This window comes from Hyperolius riggenbachi, chromosome 9 (assembly GCF_040937935.1).
Source record: "Hyperolius riggenbachi isolate aHypRig1 chromosome 9, aHypRig1.pri, whole genome shotgun sequence".
In the NCBI taxonomy this organism is placed as follows: Eukaryota; Metazoa; Chordata; class Amphibia; order Anura; family Hyperoliidae; genus Hyperolius; species Hyperolius riggenbachi.
In genome coordinates, this window is record NC_090654.1 from 172,684,873 (window position 1) to 172,707,142 (window position 22,270).

General features: G+C 41.8%; 1 protein-coding gene across 25 annotated transcripts in view; it reads right to left on the reverse strand.

The window, feature by feature from the left end:
* ERC2 (ELKS/RAB6-interacting/CAST family member 2) overlaps window positions 1-22,270 on the reverse strand; it is a 1,931,514-nt gene that overhangs the window by 1,592,440 nt on the left and 316,804 nt on the right. For 18 of the 25 annotated variants that reach the window (XM_068253678.1, XM_068253677.1, XM_068253682.1 and 15 more), the window contains one exon: window positions 7,626-7,649. The exons of the other annotated variants lie outside the window; for them this stretch is intronic. In XM_068253678.1, coding sequence (XP_068109779.1) covers window positions 7,626-7,649 — 24 coding nt within the window. The remainder of the gene's footprint in view (window positions 1-7,625; window positions 7,650-22,270) is intronic. 25 annotated transcript variants of the gene reach the window in all.

The following is a 22,270-nucleotide window of genomic DNA, read 5'->3' on the forward strand; positions in this document are numbered from 1 at the left end:
ACACAGTAAAAAAAAAAAAAGTACAAGATGAGCTCTGACAAGAGCTAGGGTGCTATAAAAGCAATAACAATCAGCCAGGAGCAAACTAAGCAGCCAAGAACCTAACTAATCTGTCCCTAGAAGAACAAGTCTGCAGCAGCTGTCCCTTTCCTCTCACTAGCAGGCACACGAGTGAGTGTAATGGCCGCCGGACCCTGCCTTATATAAGGGGGGGTGGGGCTCCAGGGCTTACTGTAGCCTGAATGGCTACAATGTGCCTGCTGACTGTGATGCAGAGGGTCAAAGTTGACCCTCATAGTGCATTATGGGGCGAATCGAACTTCCGGAAAAGTTCGCCTGGCGCAGGCGAACGCGAACCCCCAATGTTTGCCTGGAACTGTTCGCCGGCGAACCGTTCACTACATCTCTAGTGAAGTGGTTAAAAGGCTTTGTGTGTGGACATTCTGTTTTGGAAATTAATTTTGTGTTTATTATAGAGTACTTTTGGTGTTAACAAAAGGCTTTGTTTTTCCGGTGATGGGTAGGGAATTATTGCGACATACTTTTATGTCAGGGTTTGAAAGTTTTTGTTAATTATCTTGTTTTAGTGAATAAGCTACAATGTATGGTGCAAGTGCTGTGTTTTAGTGCATAGTAGTGACAGGGCTATGCATTGCTGCAGTGTTACTCCTGCAGTGTTGTGAGGAACACTTTAACTACTTTAGAACCGAGCTGATTGAAATCTACGCCCTGTTTTGGTGGTTACCTGGCTGGCAGGGCGTAGATTTCAATCAGCCACCACTGCACGCATCCACCATTTCCGTCGCTCCCTCCGATCTCGCCGCTTATTTCCCCCGTCTCACGCCACAGCTCACTGGCTCTGCCTGTCTCTATTACGGCAGAGGCCTCTGAGTGGGTCAGGAGCCGATTTCATTGGCTCCTGGCCCTGTCTTACAATATAAGCAACTCCCATTGGCTTACATTGAAAGACAGGGTCAGGTGCCAATGAAAGCGGCTCCTGACCGGCTCACAGGAACGGGTGGCCCAGGCTCCCGACGTGTGGCGGTGATGGCGATTGCGGCGGGTGTGTGCGGCGATTAATCGTTATCCATCGGGATACCGAAGTTTCCATAGCAGCGGTCTCTGGTCCTTAAGGGGGAAGAGACCGCTGGTACTTAAGTGGTTAAAGCATATGAAGGTACAGTATGTTAAGCGAAAGGAATTGTATTGTTTACTTAGACATGCCCACCATTCTGTGCTATTTGTATTACTGTTACGCTGAATCTGTAGTGTTCAGATTGCATCCATGTCCTTGCCATAGTCTAAGGCCAATTTTGGCTGAAGCCAATTAACTTATCTGTATGTTTTTGGAATTTGAAAGTGGAGGAGGAAACTGGAGTGCCCGGAGGAAGCCCACGTACACATGGGGAAAGAATGCACAATGTGCAGATAGTGTCCTGGATTGTGTCCTGGCCTAGATTTGAACCAAGGGCTCAGCACTGCAAGGCAAGAGTACTACCTTTGTACTACACTACCATGTTGAGCACAGGGTGCTTTAGGGAAAACCTAATGTATGCTGGAGTGCCAAATCATAGGAGCAAAGTTTTATGGTTCAGTCTAATTGGACCAATCTGATAGGCACACACTTTCTGTATGTACAAAGTGGTCTCCTTAGACTTCCATCTCAGGCCTTCCAAGTAAAAGTTAAGAAAATAAATACAAATACACATAAGGTTGTACTCTGCAAAAATTGGGAGGTGCACACTTGTAAAGCACCCGTGCTCAGCTAGATCATCAACAACACCAGTAGGAGGTGAAAGTAACAGTATAAGGGTATATATGGGCAATCTTAAAGGCCCCCTAAAAGGAGGCACAGAGATATCCATACCCTTCTTAAAATAGGTAAAAGGATTAATGTATGCTATTAATGTACCTATTTACTATTAAAAAAAAAAAGTAAAAAACAAAAACCCTCAAACTGTGAAAATATTGTTTTCATGAACAGAGCACACGATTTGTTACCTACAAATGTGTTTCTTCTTCAGTATACCTACATCATCTTTCTTTTTTCCATTTTCTTTCTCCTTCTTAGTATTTGTTTCTATGCCTGCAAATCTTTAGTCTTCCTTTCTTCTTTTAATCATGACTGCAGGAAATCAGCTAATGTCTATTCTTGCTGCAGCCTAATTCAGCACTGATCAGGAGCCCCATTCATGGCATAACTGCATTTGCTGATGGGTCTTCACACTGGTCCCTTTACATGGACCTCCAAGGTGATTTCCACTAATCACCATCAACAGGAAATTCAATACTTGGATAGGAATGAACCAATATGGATGTTTTGCAAGAACTTACAATCAATCACACTGGGGCTGATTATAATTTTCAATATACAATATGCTGTGGGCTGAGTTCCTGATCAGTGCTGCCAAGAGATACAGTGGTTTGCAAAAGTATTCAGCCCCCTTGAGGTTTTCCACATGTTGTCATACTACTGCCACAAACATGAATCAATTTTATTGGAATTCCACGTGAAAGACCAATACAAAGTGGTGTACACGTGACAAGTGGAAAGAAAATCATACATGATTCCAAACATTAAAAAACAAACAAACTGCAAAGTGGGGTGTGCGTAATTATTCAGCCCCCTGAGTCAATACTTTGTAGAACCACCTTTGACTGCAATTACAGCTGCCAGTCTTTTAGGGTATGTCTCTACCAACTTTGCACATCTAGAGACTGAAATCCTTGCCCATTCTTGCAAAACAGCTCCAGCTCAGTCAGATTAGATGGACAGCGTTTGTGAACAGCAGTTTTCAGATCTTGCCACAGATTCTCGATTGGATTTAGACCTGGACTTTGACTGGGCCATTCTAACACATGGATATGTTTTGTTTTAAACCATTCCATTGTTGCCCTGGCTTTATGTTTAGGGTCGTTGTCCTGTTGGAAGGTGAATCTCCGCCCCCAGTCTCAAGTCTTTTGCAGACTCCAAGAAGTTTTCTTCCACGATTGCCCTGTATTTGGCTCCATCCATCTTACCATCAACTCTGACCAGCTTCCCTGTCCCTGCTGAAGAGAAGCACCCCCAGAGCATGATGCTGCCACCACCATATTTGACAGTGGGGATGGTGTGTTCAGACTTATGTGCAGTGTTAGTTTTCCGCCACACATAGCGTTTTGCATTTTGGCCCAAAAGTTCCATTTTGGTCTCATCTGACCAGAGCACCTTCTTCCACATGTTTGCTGTGTCCCCCACATGGCTTGTGGCAAATTGCAAACAGGACTTCTTATGCTTTTCTGTTAACAATTGGTTTCTTCTTGCCACTCTTCCATAAAGGCACACTTTGTGCAATGCATGACTAATAGTTGTCCTATGGACAGATTCCCCACTTGAGCTGTAGATCTCTGCAGCTCGTCCAGAGTCACCATGGGCCTCTTGACTGCATTTCTGATCAGCGCTCTCCTTGTTCGGTCTGTGAGTTTAGGTGGACGGCCTTGTCTTGGTAGGTTTACAGTTGTGCCATACGCCTTCCATTTCTGAATGATCGCTTGAACAGTGCTCCATGGGATTTTCAAGGCTTTGGAAATCTTTTTGTAGCCTAAGCCTGCTTAAATTTCTCAATAACTTTGTCCCTGACCTGTCTGGTGTGTTCTTTGGACTTCATGGTGTTGTTGCTCCCAATATTCTCTTATGCCTAAAATACACGGGTTGAACCGGCGGCCGATTAGCCGCCGGATCGACTCCCGTCACGTCCCTGCCGCGTCCCCGCTCGTGCGCGTGGATCGATTACCGCTCGTCCCCGCCGGCGCCTCCTTATCAGCGCTCGATTCCCTGCCATTGTCCGCCAGCGGGGATCAAGCGGGCGGGGGTCGAGCAGCTTGATCGGGCCAGCTGAATATTATCAGCTGGCCGGATCAGCTGGTCGATACACGGTACAGAAACGTACCATGTATCCCCAGCATTAGACAACCTCTGAGGCCGTCACAGAGCAGCTGTATTTGTACTGACATTAGATTACACACAAGTGCACTCTATTTTGTCATTAGAACTCATCAGGCAATGTCTATGGGCTACTGACTGCACTCAGACCAAAGGGGGCTGAATAATTACGCACACCCCACTTTGCAGTTATTTATTTGTAAAAAATGTTTGGAATCATGTATGATTTTCGTTCCACTTCTCACATGTGCACCACTTTGTATTGGTCCTTCACGTGGAATTCCAATAAAATTGATTCATGTTTGTGGCAGTAATATGACAAAATGTAGAAAACTTCAAGGGGGCCGAATACTTTTGCAAACCACTGTATGGCAAGCACGCGGCAAGGAGGATGAAAGTAAAAGAAATGAAGAACAAAGAGGAAGAGAGAAGATTTACAAAAAAAGGAAAAAGAAAAATACAGAAGATACCATGGAAGAAGATGGAAATATATAAAAGCAGCACAAAAGATGTAGCAAAAACAAACAAACATACAAATAAAAAAATACACAGAGGTGCACACCAATGAAATCTAGAAACCAGCCTGCAAAGTGGGTTATTTACAAAAAACATTTTTTTTCCCTAAGCCCTACTTTTGACACACATCAAGCTGCACAGCCACAGCATATTTATTAAATTCATGTGTGGGTGGCTACCAGTGTGAGAAATGTGATGGCTGCCAATAAATAGCAAAATGAACATGCCCATGCATGATTTCCCCATTTATTTTAACGGAGCCAGATTTGCTCATTGTTTCAGTATATTGCTCCCTCTCACCTGCAGTTAAGTGATTGCAGCAGCACTAAGGCCCCGTTTACAGTGGTGTGCTGTGGTGTAACAAGTGCTCTGTAGCTCTGTCTCGCTTGCTGCACTGTGGTGCAATACACCATTTATGCGATGTATAATTGAGTGTGGCATGGTAAAGCACTGCATGCAGTACGTTAGTGCAAAATGCTTGTGTTAACACTTACAGCGAAGCATACCGTTCATTGACAGTATGCTTCACTGTATGGGCAGGGCCGGATTTCTACTTTTTACCGCCCTAGGCCAAATGTCAACCTCCGCCCCCCCCCCCCCCACCCCCCCCACTATACTAGGGGAGAGGAAAAGAAAGAGCATAAGATCGGAGAGTGGGGAGTGGAAAGATCGGAACACAGGATGGGGAGGAAAACGCATGGAACACAGGATGGGGAGGAAAACGCATGGAACACAGGATGGAGAGGAAAACGCAGGGAACACAGGATGGGGGAGGAAAACGCAAGTAACACAGGATGGGGGAGGAAAACGCAGGGAACACAGGATGGGGGAGGAAAACGCAGGGAACACAGGATGGGGAGGAAAACGCAAGTAACACAGGATGGGGAGGAAAACGCAGGGAACACAGGATGGGGAGGAAAACGCAGGGAACACAGGATGGGGAGGAAAACGCAGGGAACACAGGATGGGGAGGAAAACGCAGGGAACACAGGATGGGGGAGGAAAAAGCAGGGAACACAGGATGGGGGAGGAAAAAGCAGGGAACACAGGATGGGGGAGGAAAACGCAGGGAACACAGGATGGGGAGGAAAACGCAGGGAACACAGGATGGGGAGGAAAACGCAAGGAACACAGGATGGGGGAGGAAAACGCAGGGAACACAGGATGGGGAGGAAAATGCAGGGAACACAGGATGGGGGAGGAAAACGCAGGGAACACAGGATGGGGAAGGAAAACGCAGGGAACACAGGATGGGGAGGAAAACGAAGGGAACACAGGATGGGGGAGGAAAATGCAGGGAACACAGGATGGAGAGGAAAACGCAGGGAACACAGGATGGGGAAGGAAAACGCAGGGAACACAGGATGGGGAGGAAAACGAAAGGAACACAGGATGGGGGAGGAAAATGCAGGGAACACAGGATGGAGAGGAAAACGCAGGGAACACAGGATGGGGAAGGAAAACGCAGGGAACACAGGATGGGGAGGAAAACGAAGGGAACACAGGATGGGGAAGAAAAACGCAGGGAACACAGGATGGGGAGGAAAACGAAGGGAACACAGGATGGGGAGGAAAACGCAGGGAACACAGGATGGAGGAGGAAACCACAGGGAACACAGGATGGGGAAGGAAAACGCAGGGAACACAGGATGGGGAGGAAAACGAAGGGAACACAGGATGGGGAAGAAAAATGCAGGGAACACAGGATGGGGAGGAAAACGAAGGGAACACAGGATGGGGGAGGAAAACGCAGGGAACACAGGATGGAGGAGGAAACCACAGGGAACACAGGATGGGGGAGGAAACAAAGGACGAGAGGCATAAAGAGAGATGGGAAGAGAAAACAAGATAGGGAACAGGAAAAAAAGAAAGAAAAAGTACATAAAGTGGGACAAATAGGAGAGGAAAACAGAGTCATTAGGAATGAGCAGAAACGCTGAGACAGAACATTCCTGAGAAGGGGACAAGTCAGCTTATCTAAATTGCAGCTATCTGTCTGCAATTATCATTACTGCTTCCTTACTTGTACATTCACTTGTCCTCCGACTAGTCCCAGGCAAATGTTCTGTCCCCAGCAATAGCCCTTGAATCTCCGGGGAGTGAGGAACGTCACACAAGCAGCTCAGCAGGGAAGTAGAGGAGGCGGGCGGAGCACGTCGGGAGACTGTGGGAGATGAGCTGCAGCCAGGCAACACATGTGTAAGTTGCCGGCTGGCTCCTGGCTCTGCCCGGCCGACTTTTTGTTCCATCATCACCGCTGCCTGACTCAGAAGCCAGACCCAGCCATCCATCCAGCCTGCTTGCTGCTATGAGCACACTTGCAGGGCGGCCGTGGATGGGTACTGCGTACTGCACTGGTGGAGGAGGAGGATTGCTTCTGAGGAGGCAAGAGAGTGTGCGGCTCAGCGGCTGGCAGACGGGCGGCAATGAATGCAAGCGCGGTCAGGGCTTTTCACGATCTACAGCCCAATAGGCTTACTGCCCCTCACCCGCCCTAAGAAAGTAGCATTTATCTGGCGCCCTAGGCCCCGGCCTCGTTTGCCTTGCCAGAAATCCGGCCCTGTGTATGGGACAACAGGACAGCTAACGTGAGGAACCGGTTTCCCAATCCATTGCATTCCTGCTGTCACAGGGAATTCAACTATTCATATTGCAATGCATATCTTGAAAAATAGGATCGTAAAGGAACAGAGGTGAAAAGTTGCATCATGCTTTACGATTGTGATCTGACGCATACAGTGAAGCACACAACACATAGAAATATGCTTCACTACAACTGTAACCGCACACCTAGTCCGGTAAACACACAGCATGCAGAACATCATTCCAATGAAATCCATCGTATTGCACCACGCCAATAACATGCAGATGTGAGAAAGCCATTGCAATATAACTGCATTTCATTGTGATGCAATTATATTGTTTGTTGCACTGCACCATAACAGAGGCAGTGCAAAAGTACCACTAGCAGAGGGCTTGCAATATGTAATCCCTCAGCTTAATACATTGCTGTTTAATTCTACATTCTTACAGTATAGAGCACTAGTTACTATGGCAGCTACAAAAGCACTCACAGCTACAAAGGCACCAAGACTATGCCTAGAAAACAAATTGTTTCAAATAATATCATGTAGCCTTGTTGAATATTAAAAAAAAAAAAAGTGTTCATTGTGAAGGAAAGACAAACCTTTGTTTTTCTTGAATCCGTTTGCTGAATGGCATGGCAAAAAAAGAAAAATGAAGCAAAAATCAACACAAAAGCAGATAAGATGTGAGCAAAAATACACAAATGCTGTCAGATCCATCTAGATCTTAAAGGAACACTTAAGTCAAAAAAAAAAAAGAAGAGTTTTACTCACCTATGGCTTCCAATAGCCCCCTGCAGCTGTCCGGTGCCCTCGCCGTCTCCCTCCGATCCTCCTGTCCCCGCCGGCAGCTACTTCCTGTTTCGGTGACAGGAGCTGACAGGCTGGGGATGCGAGTGATTCTTCACGTTCCCAGACACATTAGCACCCTCTATGCTGCTATATGGTATATGATATATGCTATAGCAGCATAGATGGCGCTATTGTGGCCAGGAACGCGAAGAATCACTCGCGTCCCCAGCCTGTCAGCTCCTGTCACCGAAACAGGAAGTGGCTGCTGGCGGGGCCAGGAGGATCGGAAGGAGATGGTGAGGGCACCGGACAGCTGCAGCGGGCTATTGGAAGCCCCAGGTGAGTAAAACTCATTTTTTTTTTGTTTGACTTAAGTGTCCCTTTAAGCTGCACAGAGCATACACAAGACACATCCACTAAATGTACGCAGACAAGCAAGCATGAAATGATGACACATCAGCAACTAAATAAAACGTGACAGAGCGCTTTTTAAATGATGGGTAGCATAATATATATGGCTGGCTGGTTTTAAAGTGACTGTAGAGACTTCATGAATATCAGGGCTATTTCACACCAAAAGAGCTTTTCTGATCACCAGCACTTTCCAGTGTTTTGAAAAGCGTTTGGATAATAAAATACTATGAGCTATTTTAAACCAAACAATCGTTTTTATTGAAATCACAAAAGCAGTGCATGTAGCATTTTTAGAGCTATTGTGATTCTGTAACAAATATAGAAACGCATAAGTGCTGTTAAAATTACTATAAAAATTGTTTTAAAATCGCTAATTGCTGGGGCTTTTTGGTGTGAAACAGCCCTAAATCCACTGTTAGGACTGGGGCCCACTAGGAATCGCATACTGCAATCGGCGCTTTTTGGAGCAATGCCAAGGAATGTGATTTTGGGCCCTGCATTTCTTTAATAAAATTGCTCTTGTTGCTCATGATTGCGACTTTATCCTGTGGAATCATCCCCATAGGATTACATTGGCGAAGCACTTTTGGATTAGCCGGCAATTCCTAAGAAGTGAAATTTGCTCCTGTAAGCGCTCTAGTGGGCCCCATGCATTATATCCTCAAACCAAAGTGTTTAAAGTACTTCTGTAGCAAGATGATTATTGAGGCTGTCATATGTATCTAATTTTACAGAATGCCAATTACCTAGCAGTTTCCTGATTAGTTATAGAACAGATGCACCAAGGTAGAGTAAAACACATTACAAAACAGTTTAAAATAGGAGGTAGTGGTGTACTTACCTCCCCAAATAGTCTCGAACAGTTAGTAACAAGTTTAAAACATTTTCAATCAAACATACCAAACATGCAACGCGTTTCACGAGCATTAACCTGCTTCATCAGGCAATCAATAGGAGCAACTGTCAGCAAATCTCAGCAAGCAAATTCGCCTCCATGCTGGCTGAGATTTGCTAACAGTTACTCCTATTGATTGTCTGGTTAATGCCCGTGAAATGTGTTGTATTTTTTAAGAAGCAGAGCGAGAGCACAGAAGCCAGGCATCAGGCATTATTTATTAGAAAATGAAGATGGCAGCCTCCATATACCACTCACTTCAGGTTCCCTTTAATTGTATAACTTGTTATCTGCACATAGCATAATGTGTAATATAGCCCGCTTAAAGGGAATGTCCAAGCAAAGTAAAAAAATGAATTTCACTTGCCTGGGGCTTCTACCAGCCCCATGCAGCCATCCTGTGCCCTCGTAGTCACTCACTGCCGCTCCAGTCCCCCGCTCGCAGCTTGCCGACCTGGGAGGTCGGCGGGACGCATTGCGTACATTTTTACGCATTCCCGCTAGTGCAGGAACATTAGCACATACATTTTTACACGTTAGTGGTTTAATGCATAAAAATGTACGCATTGAACCAGTAATGCGTAAAAATATATGTGTTGATGTTCCTGCACTAGCGGGAATGCGTAAAAATTTACGCAATGCGTCCCGCCGACCTCCGAGGTCGGTAAGCTGCCAGCGGGGGGCTGGAGCGGCAGTGAGTGACTACGAGGGCACAGGATGGCTGCATGGGGCTGGTAGAAGCCCCAGGTAAGTAAAACTCATTTTTTTATTTTGCTTGAACCTTCCCTTTAAAGGGAACCTGAAGTGAGGAATATAGAGGCTGCCATATTTATTTCCTTTTAAACAATGCACACTGCCTAGCTGTCCTGTTGATCCTCTGCCTCTAATTCTTTTAGCCATTGGCCTCAATTCACTAAGATCATGCTGGAGATAATAAGGCAAGAGAAAACTTACCTCCACATAAGAGAGAGTTATCTTATCTCTTCATTCCTTAAGTTACCTCCTCTGTAGTTAATTTACCTCCCCTGTAGTTAATTTACCTCCTCTGTAGTTAATTTACCTCCTCTGTAGTTATTTTCACACGCAGTTAATAAAGCCTGTCTTTAACTCTAGAGTTATTTTAAGGATTGAAGAGTTAACTTAAAGACAGAAGAGTTAACTTTAGGTTTGCCTGAGGTAAAATGTTTCCTGAATACTACATGCCTTATCACCATGGTAACAACTCTAGAAGAGTTATTAAAGACAGGTGATAAGCTTAGTGAATTGAGGCCCTAGACTCTTAACAAGCCTGTAGATCAGGTGTTTCTGGCTGACTTAATTAGCTGCATGCTTGTTACAGGTATGTGATCCAGATACTACTGCACCCAAAGAGATCAGCAGGACTGCCAGACAACAGGTATTGTTTAAATGGATATAAAATACGTTGTAGTGTTGCACCAATTAGAACAGCAGCTGAGTCTGATTAAAGGATATCCTAAGTCCTTGAATAAGAAATAAATATGTAATATCAGACTGCGCTAGATTTCTTAAAAATCTTATTTTATTCACATAAAAATAGATATATGTCATGGAGACAATCAATAGATCGCCTTCTTAAATAAAACAATTGTCCCCCTCTGCAGTAGGGAAAAATGGCCATAAAAGGTATTGTTTAAAACTAAAAAAATATGGCAGCTTTACTTTAGGTTACTTTTATGTTTATTGCCATGAGTTTGTCTTTTATACCCTTAATTCACACTTACGTTTACACTAATCATCCAAAACAATTACATTTCCTGCCTAAGAGCAACTCAGGGGCGCATACTGCCGTTTGAGGAAATGCCAAACTCCTTCAATATGGCACACAACACCATAGTCTATAACTCTCACTCTCATGCTTATAAGAAGGAATTCTCTACGAATAATGTAGATATTGTAGATCCATTTATGGCCATGCTTCTAGACAGTCCATGCAAACACCAAATTGCCCTGCTATATGACATTTTAATTCAAGAAAATTTAGACTTACATACAGCTATGTCTCAAGCTAAATAGGACAGTAGCAATGTGAAATTAGGTGAGGAGGCATGGGAAGAAGCGCATTCTGCTGTAAAGTGTGAATAGCCCCGTGTCAGTGAAAGACTGACTCAATTATATATTCTACATCAGGCATTCATCAGGAATGGCCCCAGTTAAAGACTACTTGAAAAAGATCCTATCAGGCCTCTTTTACATTACATGTGATTCCAATTTCCAATGTTGATGCAATTTTACATGCAATTCAGATTCTTGATTTGATTAAAAAAAAGTCCTGCATGATGCATTTTTCTTCGTGTTAGTATCCAGTGAAAATCGCAAATCAAAAATCAGAATTGCGATTTGCAATGTAAACGGAGTCTTACAGATGACAGTATGCCCCAAGCAGATAGAACTTTTGTATTAGAGTCTTTGGGGTATATTCAGTACATTGGGCTCTATTCATAAAAAAGTTGTGGTGAGAAAACTCCTGGAGGGAAAATACCGCAGCGGTATTTTACACTTCTGGGTGGTCATTCAAAAAAATCTTGAAAGCTGCGATGCAAGTGCGGAGATCTCCCGCTGAAAGCTGGCGGTAAGCTGTCGGAAGGCATGCGGAAACACTTCAGCCGGCAGAGTCCCTCCGTGCACTGCTCTCTCTGGGAGGTCTGTCCCATTCACTTGTATGTAATCCGCAAAATCAGAGGAAGCGGTATTTCCCGTCCACATACCGCTTCCTCTAATCTTTATGAATGGCCATTTTGTTACTTTTTTCTAGATAAATCTAGAAAAACACTGGAGAAGGCGGAAATTTCTCGCTCTGCTGGGGGATTGTAGATTTTCATGCGGGAACAGCTTTTATGAATGCCCACTTTGCTAAATGGACGGGAAAATCCGCTGTTTTGAGCGGAAAACTTGCGGTAAGGTTTTATGAATAGAGCCCATTGTGTTGATAGAACACCATGGCCTCAATTCTGGTAGCTATGTGAGGTAAATATTTTTTTGTAGGTAAAATACCTCATGAGGTATTTACCTCTTTATATAGCAATTCTGAAAGATTTTTCTCAATTTCCGAACATGAGGTAAAACATGCGGTAAAACATGAGGTAAATGCATAAAGTGAGGTAAAACATGAGGTATTTCAGTGGTAAGCATGCAGTAAATAAATAATAGTAGTCTTTGGGTATCATTCATAAAGCATTTCCGCATGCGGAAATGCTTAACACCGGTGACTTTCCCGACCACTCAGCATAAGCCCCATTCATAAAGGCTCTTTCCGCATGAAAAAGTGACAGAGCGATACATTTCCGCCTTGTGCGGAGTTTTTCTAGATTAATCTAGAAAAAGTAACAAACACATCCATTCATAAAGATTAGAGCAAGCGGTATCCGGAAGGAAAATACCGCTTGCTCGACAGTAGCGATAGGCGGGCGGAATACATATAAATGAATGGGAGGGACCTCCCAAGCAGCATCAGACAGAGCAGCGCAGGGAGGGAATCGGGCAGCTTTTAAGTTTCCGCATGCCTACCGCCACGCTACCGCCAGCTTCCTCCAGAAAACCTCCGCACTTCTTCCGCAACAGGCAGACTTCTTTATGAATGGCCACCCAGAAGTCTTAATTACCGGTTGCGGAGAAGAACGGTGTTTTCCCGCACTACCGACAGCCTGTTTATGAATGATACCCATAGTCTTCCATAAGTTAGGATTTGGATTTGTCTTCCATAAGTTTGGAAGATTTTTTTTTTTTTTTAAAGGAGGAAGGTGTATTTGATTATGTAGCAACCTGTGAAAAGTATAATTACAGACATCCCTTATTTTAAAAAAAATAAATAAATAAATAAAAAATAAATATTTGCAGTTTTATTTCCACGATTCTTTTCTATTACACAATCTAAATAGGAACAACATTAAAACAGCAATAGGAACTCCACTAAAAACTGCAAAATGCATGCAAATTGACTTTACCTCCAGGTACAGGCAGGTCTTAAACTGATCAGTAAATTATGTGCTAACATGCCCCCTAATTTCCATGAGAATAGCTATTTTTGGTCAATTACCTCATGAATTACCTCATAATTTACCTCATGAGGTAAAACATGACTAAACCTACCAGAATTGCTAAATGTCATTACCTCATGAGGTAAATTACCTCACATGAGGTAAATTGTTTAATAGTAAAAGGAAAAAGCAGAACCCATCTGCGATCCAAAGCACTCAATGAGTCGTGTAGTTATCAAAAAATAAGAAAACATTTATTAATTAAAAAACACTAAATCACAAACATTAATATCCATACATATATGGGCATATAAAAAAGCATGGGTTAATAACGGTCTGAAAGCCAACGCAGCTCAAAACATGACTGCCTGTAGATGGAACAATTGCCTTTATGGTTGTAATAGCTATCTAGCTACATCTCTTCCAAAGCATAAGGACTGTAAATGTATAGCTGTGGTTTGTATTGGATCAGATTTTCCAGTAGTTGGAATATAGAGTTTCTAGATAATCATGGATGGTATAAGGTAATTGACTCAGGTGCAGTCCAGAGTATCCTGCTGCCAATGTAAACCAGAGATCAAATATTATATGCAGATCACAGATGTCCAATCGCAACATCCAAGTGCAAATAAGAAGTATGCTCAATAAGAAACCATCACATATGCAAGCGGATTAAAAGATCCATCAGAACTCTCAGCAATCCAGGTGCTTGTCCCTTGTTGGGGCATATAGAAACTTATTTGGAATCCAACAAAGTAAAAAGTTGTATTATAGCTACCAGTCCTTGGGTTATCTGAGCTTCCGATACATCCATGCGTCCATAGATAGAAAGTAATGGTAGTCCATAAGTTAAGAGATGTAAGGCAGTACACTTAGAGCTGCTGAAGGCTGTAAGTCCCCTCAGATAACCCAAGGACTGGTAGCTATAATACAACTTTTTACTTTGTTGGATTCCAAATAAGTTTCTATATATATATTTAGGCTACTTGCAGACCAAGACGTTGCATTAGGTGCCACGTTAAGGTCGCATAACGTGCACCTATCGTATGGTGCTGCAAGAGAGGACGGTAGAGTGAGCCGCGTTAGGCGGCTCTATCCCTATAAGGTCTCCCAGAGTGGCGCTGATTGGCCGGCGGGACCACGTGATGCGGAGCGAGACACTCAGCATCACGTGGTCCCGCCGGCCAATCAGCGGCCGCCAGTGCAGTGAATATTAAGTAGCCATGTGCGCGGCTACTGTAGCTGGCTCTCCCCACCTCCTCTCCGCCCCCCACTGCGCATGTGCAAACAGTCTAACGCGGCTATAGCCGCTCTAACGCCGTAACGTGCAGCGTTACATGTAACGCAACGTGGGCTGTGTGAACAGCCCACTTGTGTTACATTGCTGTGCGTTGGGGGAGCGTTAACGTGCGCCTGTAACGTCCCTGTGTGGAAGCAGCCTTAAGTCTTATGCAGGATGAGTAGGACGTAATACATTGCATGTATTGTTTAGCTCTATGGCCTCAATTCTGGTAGCTATGTGAGGTAAATATTTTTTTGTAGGTTAAATTCCTCATGAGGTATTTTTCTTCCTTTTTTTAGCAATTCTGAAAGATTTTTCTCCATGTCCGAACATAAGGTAAAACATGAGGTAAATGCATAAAGCGAGGTAAAACATGAGGTATTTCAGCGGTAAGCATGCAGTAAATAATTATTAGTACTCGTTAGTTGTCTTACATAAGTTAGGATAGTCTTTGGAAGATGTTTTTTTGAGGGGGGAGGTGTATTTGATTATGTAGCAGCCTACGAAAAGTATATTTATAAGCATCCCTAATAAAAAAAAATCCAGTAAATTGGAGTTTTATTTTTACTAGTCTTTTCTATTACACAGCCTGAATAGGAACGACACTAAAACAGCAATAGGAACTCCAGGTACAGGTAGGTCTTAAACTGATAGGTAAATTACTGTATGTGCTAACATGCCCCCTAATTTCCATGAGAATAGCTATTTTTGGTAAATTACCTCATGAATTACCTCATAATTTACCTCATGAGGTAAAACATGACTAAAACCTAACAGAATTGCTAAATATCATTACCTCATGAGGTAAATTACCTCACATGAGGTAATTTGTTTGATAATCCTACCAGAATTGAGGCCATTGGCCTCAATTCTGGTAGGGTTAAATTTACCTCATGAGGTAATGACATTTAGCAATTCTGGTAGATTTTGGTCATGTTTTATCTCATGAGGTAAATTATGAGGTAATTTATGAGGTAATTTGCATTAATGTTACTGAAAATAGCTATTTTCATGGAAATTAGGGTGCATGCTAGCACATAATTTACCGATCAGTTTAAGACCTGCCTTTACCTGAGGGTAAAGTGAATTTGTATGCATTTTGCAGTTTTTAGTGGAGTTCCTATTGCTGTTTAAGTGTCGCTCCTATTCAGGCTGTGTAATATAAAAGAATATTAAAAACAAAACTACAAATATGTACTGGATTTGTTTTATAAGGGATGCCTATAAATATACTTTTTATAGGTTGCTACAAAATCAATTACACCTTCCCCCTCAAAAAAAAAGAAAATCTTCCAAAGACTATCCTAACTTATGGAAGACAATTAAAGACTACCATTATTTATTTGCTGCATGCTTACTGCTGAAATGCCTCATGTTTTACCTCAATTTATGCCTTTACCTCATGTTCGGAAATGGAGAAAAATCTTTCAGACTTGCTAAAAAAACAACAGGAAAATACCTCATGAGGTATTTTACCTACAAAAAATATTTACCTCACATAGCTACCAGAATTGAGGCCATTAATTGCATGTTAAGACTTAACGCACATTATTCTTCTTACCGCAGATTAGTGAATACATTGCCTTTTATCCCTGTTCATCTAATAATTGTTAGCAAATGGATAGGCTTGAACTTCCAACTACTAGTGAGTGTAAACAAAGAATGAATCAGTTTTTCCATTTTAAGATACTGGTTTACTTGCATAGGAGCAAAAATGGAGGAAAAGTTTAATTTAATTTGTGGTGGCTCTCTAGGCATTAAAGGGACACTGAGACCCTCTCATGGGTATGCCTTTAAGCCAGACGACTTCCAACAAAGTCATGCTATGACCCCTCTGAAGGAGCCTCTTGCAATGGCCATGCGTGTCACTTCCTCTCCCTGCTTCATTCAGTGATGCACTTCTCTAACAGAGAAGACAGGGGTGACCCAGAAGTTATAACATAGCCAAGATGGCAGCCACGATTTTTAAATTGAAATCGAACAAAAACTATTTGGTGTAGAACAGCAATCCAGGCATCAAATGAAAGAGAAGAGCTCAAACTATAGAAAGGTATGCATCTTTAAGTACTTTGCAGTTCTGGTCGGAGTCTTAAGGCCATACCCATGAGAGGTGCTCTGTGTCCCTTTAACCTTCTGAGGTGAACATTCTGTCAAGTCAATTGTATGACTACTTATGTCATAAATACTGTGACGCATAGAACATCTCTTTAAATTTGTTTTAACACAAAGTGATAAAGGTATTAATAATTGAACATCCTGGCATTCCTAGTGTACTATACACTGGATAATATACATGTATGTATATATATATGTATATTATTGCAGCTCTTTTTTGGTATTTGTAATCATTGATGTATACTGTACTCATAATATGGATATACCATTTAATTAACTGAGTATTAAAAAAAAAAAAAAAAACAACACTCCTGCCTTACGCTGACAAAACAGCTCTGACCGCTTGGACTTAACAACACCTCAAAAGGTTTCCTCTGGCATGTAGCACCAAGACATTTGAAACAGATTCTTTCTGTCCTGCAAGCTGTGAGTTGAGGTCTCCATGATTGTAAAATTAGTTAACCCATCGCATACTCACATGCAAATAATTACAGCAAAGCCACTGGCATCCCTACAGCTGGGTTAAAAGCCAGGGCCTTCGTTAGCAAAAAAAAAAAATTGCATTATTTTAATAATTAATTATTTTGCATAGTCACATATGCCCTGCAGAGGCTCCTCAGAGTTTGTCTGACTCATAACACTAGCTATAAAACACGCATAATGCAAGCATACAGTGCATCAACCTATCAAAAGATTAGGGGCCTGATTCACAAAGCGGTGCTAACAGTTAGCACGCTGGATAAAAACCCTTTATCACGCCTAAACTCAGTTTAGGCATGATAAGTTTAGGTGTGATAAGTTTAGGTGTGATAAGTTTAGGCATGATAAGTTTAGGCGTGATAAGTTTAGGCGTGATAAGTTTAAGCACCAACTGGGTTAGCACCGCAGTGCACAGCTGATCAAAAGTTTTGCGCTAGCAAAGTCTGGTGCACTTCGCATAGAGTTTAATGGCGCTGCTTTGCATGCAGGACTTTGCGCGCAATCTAAACTTATCTAAACTTATCATACCTAAACTTATCATGCCTAAACTTATCACGCCTAAACTGGCTTTTCACCAGCGTGGTGCAATGGTTATCACGCCTAAAGTCTCTAACTGGGTTAGCATGGCTTTGTGAATCGTGCCCCAGGAGTACATATCCCAACATCCTCTCATGGGACAGATAGTGCTTCGAACTATTCTCACCAGGGAAAGCAAGCAGGAGATACTGCTCCACTGTACCGTGGAAGACAGTGCAGGAACACAGGCAGCCAGGCCCCAAAATATCAGGTCAGAAAAGGAAGGTCCGCACCAATGTCTCCACAATCGACGAATCGATATGTATGTTTATTCAGGACGTATCCAAGCATACAGAAAGCACTTAACTAAAGTTAAGTTAAGTTAAAGTTAGTTAAGTGCTTTCTGTATGCTTGGATACGTCCTGAATAAACATACATATTCTCACCAGGGCTCTAAAATAAACATACATATGCACCATACACTCAGCTGCATGAGCTGTAAAAATGCTGACAATTGATACAGGACAGAGATTGCACTGAATTTAACTCTGACCATAAGAAGGCTTACTGCAGCACTTTCTACTTGCACCGTCTCTGTAATAAATTAACTTATCTTTCCCCTGTCGGATTTGTCACCTGTGTCTGGAAGGCTGCCAACTCTTCAGTAATGTGAACAAGTTAATCCCTTCCACGCCCCTCCAGTGCTCGTGTGATGTTTATTCCTCACAGACAACGTCCCTGCTCTCACTGTCAGCTTGTCTGCTATCTGTGAGGATAATAAACACAGACTGATAAACTGAACAAAGAATAGCTGGCTGAGGAGGAAGCTGCCTGACAGGCTGACACGAGTGCAGAGCCGAGACTCCAGGCTCTAAAGACACAGCTTGTCATGCTTCATTGACACAGAGCTCTTTCAAAACTTGCACATAACCACTGGAGACTGAATTCAATGTGTAACTCACTGAATTCTCTGTGTACTCACTGTGTATTAACTGAGTTCACTGCTCTGCTGATGTACTTCCTGTTTTGGTGGCCATCTTTTCTGTTTATAAAACAGTTTATTAAACTGTTTTTTTACCCTCTTTATTGCAGCAGAGAATATTACAGCGGGGGCTAGGAGATGACCCCAAACAGGCAGGGATGTTTGTTTATACTTTATTTTGTGAATACAGATTCTCTTTAAAGGGGCACTATGGCGAAAAATTGTAAAAATTAAAATATGTGCAAACATAGACAAAAAGGAAGTACATTTCTTCCTATGTTGGCAGTTGGACAGAGAAACTGCCATTCACTAAGTGCTTTTAAAAATAAAGAAAACCCTGAGAACCCCCCTATGAGAAGATGGGCTAGCCCAAAATCTGTCGGTAATTTCAGATTTCAACTACTTACTGTAAGTGACAGCAACATAGGAGAAAAGTAATTTATGGCTCATTTTACTCTGGAGGAAATGTACTTCTTATTTGTATATGTTATCACATATTTTAAATTTTACAATTTTTCGCCATAGTGCCCCTTTAACCACTTCAGGATCACAGTTTTTTTCCCTTAAAAACCAAAACAACTTTCACATTTCAACGCTCCTCCCATTCATTTAGCGTTACTTATCACACTGAAATGATCTATATATAGTTTTTTTCGCCACAAATGATGCTTTCTTTGGGTGGTAGTTTTTGCTATGAATTATTTTATTTTATATGCATTGTAAAAGGAATAATAAGGAAAAAAAGAAAAAAAATGATTATTTCCCAGTTTTCAGCCATTATAGTTTTAAAATAAAATGTGCTTTGGTACATAAAACCCACACATTTCATTTGCCCATTTGTCTGGTTTATTACAACATTTAAATTGTGTCCCTAGTACAATGTATGGTGATAATATTTTATCTGGAAATAAAGGAGCATGTTTCCATTTAGGGATTTTTAATACTTGTTCACTTATTACAAGAACTTTTTTTTGCAAAATTAACAGTGATATACTCTCATGACATCCGTATTAGAAAAGTCCCTAAGGTAACTATTTATGTAAAAAAAAATTAAACGATGTAATTTTTTAGATTTTTTTTAATAAGTGTTTTATTTCTATAACTGTGGGGCAGGGTTGAAAGGGGTAAAAAGTAATAAAATAAAAAAAAATAGTAATAAACTTTCTATGTAAAACAGTATAGTGGCATAAATAGGTGTATTTTACTTTTTGGCCACAAGATGGTGCTACTGAGACCGTGTTTCTATTAATAGAACACGCCAAACACGGAAGTGTCGGGTCTGAGAGCTTGTATGACATTTACAAGCTCTCCGAAGACACGGGAACGGAGATCGGGATTGAGAATCAAAAGATTCTCACATCCTGATCACAGATGGAGGGGACTGCGACGGTGGATCGACGGTAAACAGAGTGGGGATCGTGAACGCGATGGTAAGGCAGCAGTACGCATATCTACCCCCCTGATCCGCACGTGTAGTTTAAAGGGGCGTGGATATGCGTACCAAGGATCCTAAAGTGGTTAAAGGGGCACTACAGCGAAAAACTGTACAATTAAAAATATGTGCAAACATATACAAATAAAAAGTACATTTTTCCAGAGTAAATTTAGCCATAAATTACTTTTCTCCTATGTTGCTGTCACTTACAGTAGGTAGTAGAAATCGGACAGAAATGACAGGTTTTGGACTAGTCCATCTCTTTATAGGGGATTCTCAGGGATATATTTATTTTCAAAAGCACTTAGTGAATGGCAGTTGCTCTGTCCAACTGCCAAAAAACTGTGTAGCAAGCAGGGAAGCTGGCCAGCATCATTGCTTAAATACTTTTTAGGGAATATCTTTATAAAGAATTAAAGGCTTACTGAGAATCCCCTATGAAGAGATGGACTAGTCCAAAACCTGTCACTTCTGTCAGGCTTCTACTGCCTACTGTAAGTGACAGCATTATAGGAGAAAAATAATTTATGGCTCATTTTACTCTGGAAAAAAATGTACTTCTTATTTGTATATGTTTGCACATATTTAAAATTTTACAGTTTTTCGCTGCTGTGCCCCTTTAAGTAAGGAAATTAGAGGTGCCCAAGGAGTGTGACTAATCGAACAGCAATATTAATGTACTCCTGAACTGAGAGGGTGTTTGATTACACAAGGTGCCATTGTGTGAATGATTCTGTGACATATGTCACATGTCACAGCACCATTCCCTCAGTCCAGTGTCCCCAAGGGTCCTCGTTCTGGTCAGCCAAAATCTTTGACTAGAACGTTGGATATGGGCAGGAAGGAAATGGCAGTTATCCTCCCTAGGAATGCCCCCTGGTACCGCTGTAATTTAAAGACCTGTAAAATAAACACTATTGCATAACTCACCTACACCTACCTTCCCATTAGTAGGCATAATCAGAAATACTTTACAGACAACGGTAGCCAGAGAAGGGGTTAGAAGTTAGACACAGGACAGGGAATTTGTGTAGCTGGAAGACGGGAAACAAAATAAGTCACGAAGCAGAGAAAGTCAAGATTCTGAGTTTGCACCACCTGATCTGATAGATACTTGGTTATAGGGTACTTGGTTAAATGGTGTCACTATATTATCACCCAAATTGCATATATGGATCACCTTATTGTATTAAGTGGATATCATGGACAAAGAGCCAATAGATAAAATTTATATTTTCCTCCCATATTTAATTACACAAAATGGCAAGTGGATTATACTGCCAGGAAACAATATTTATTACTGCTAGTACATGTTACTCTCATCAATGAATGCTGCTTAGTGATATAGAAGTGGCAATAAATATTGGTGCTATTTAAAGATATAATTATTTTAATTGCAAGCCCTGATAACAGGAAGTTCATCCATCTATAAGGATTCCTACCGAGAGATGTCAAGTTTTTGCCAGTCAGGCAGTAAAGCACTATATTTATGTGATTGCAAAATGCTAACATCAGGTCTGGTGAGTACAGGAAATATGCACTATGCTTATATTCTACTTGGAACAAATGTAGTAAGAACTAAGGAAAACACGTATACATTTACGTATTTAAATAGTTAATAAAATTAATATTATGGTATATATAAAGAATATATGTAAAAATATAACTTAACGTCCGAAAAAAACTAAAAGATTTACGCAATTAAAAATGATTTGGGAAAAAACTGCCTAAGCCTACTCCTGATTTCTCCCCATCATGGCAATGCAATAAAGGACATCCAAAATATTGTGCCAGCACGCAGTACTGGATGATACATATACAAAGGGCGCAGATGTGTAGTGTGGTATAACAGTAAAGCTACAGACACTAGTGTTTGTCACCCACAATGATCAATCATGAACATTGTTGAACAAGCCATGAACATACCACAATGTTATCTGTGATACGGTAAATTAGATCACCACCCCGCTGCATAGCACAGAGTTCCACTGAAGAGAAGAGTGAGGTCCTCTCCCTTGAAGCATTTTAGCAGATTAAGTACCGAGGGCCACTGCTGCTGTATTTTGCAATAGGGGAGCAGCAGGGTATTGCCCCGGGGATAGGTGGGAGGGGGAGGAGGTTGGCAAGTGCTAGTTATGCCCCTGGCTGGAGGATATATTAGAAGCATCAAGAGTGATTCATTAAATAGGACAGAATTTTATTTTAGTATTATTGAATACTTTAAATATCACAAACAACCTATAAAGATAATGCACAGAGGCGCCAATGTAGAGTAAAAACGTCTAAAAACTGTTTAAAAGGGGGAAGTTGGTGGACTTACCTCGTTCAAGGGAAAAACAGA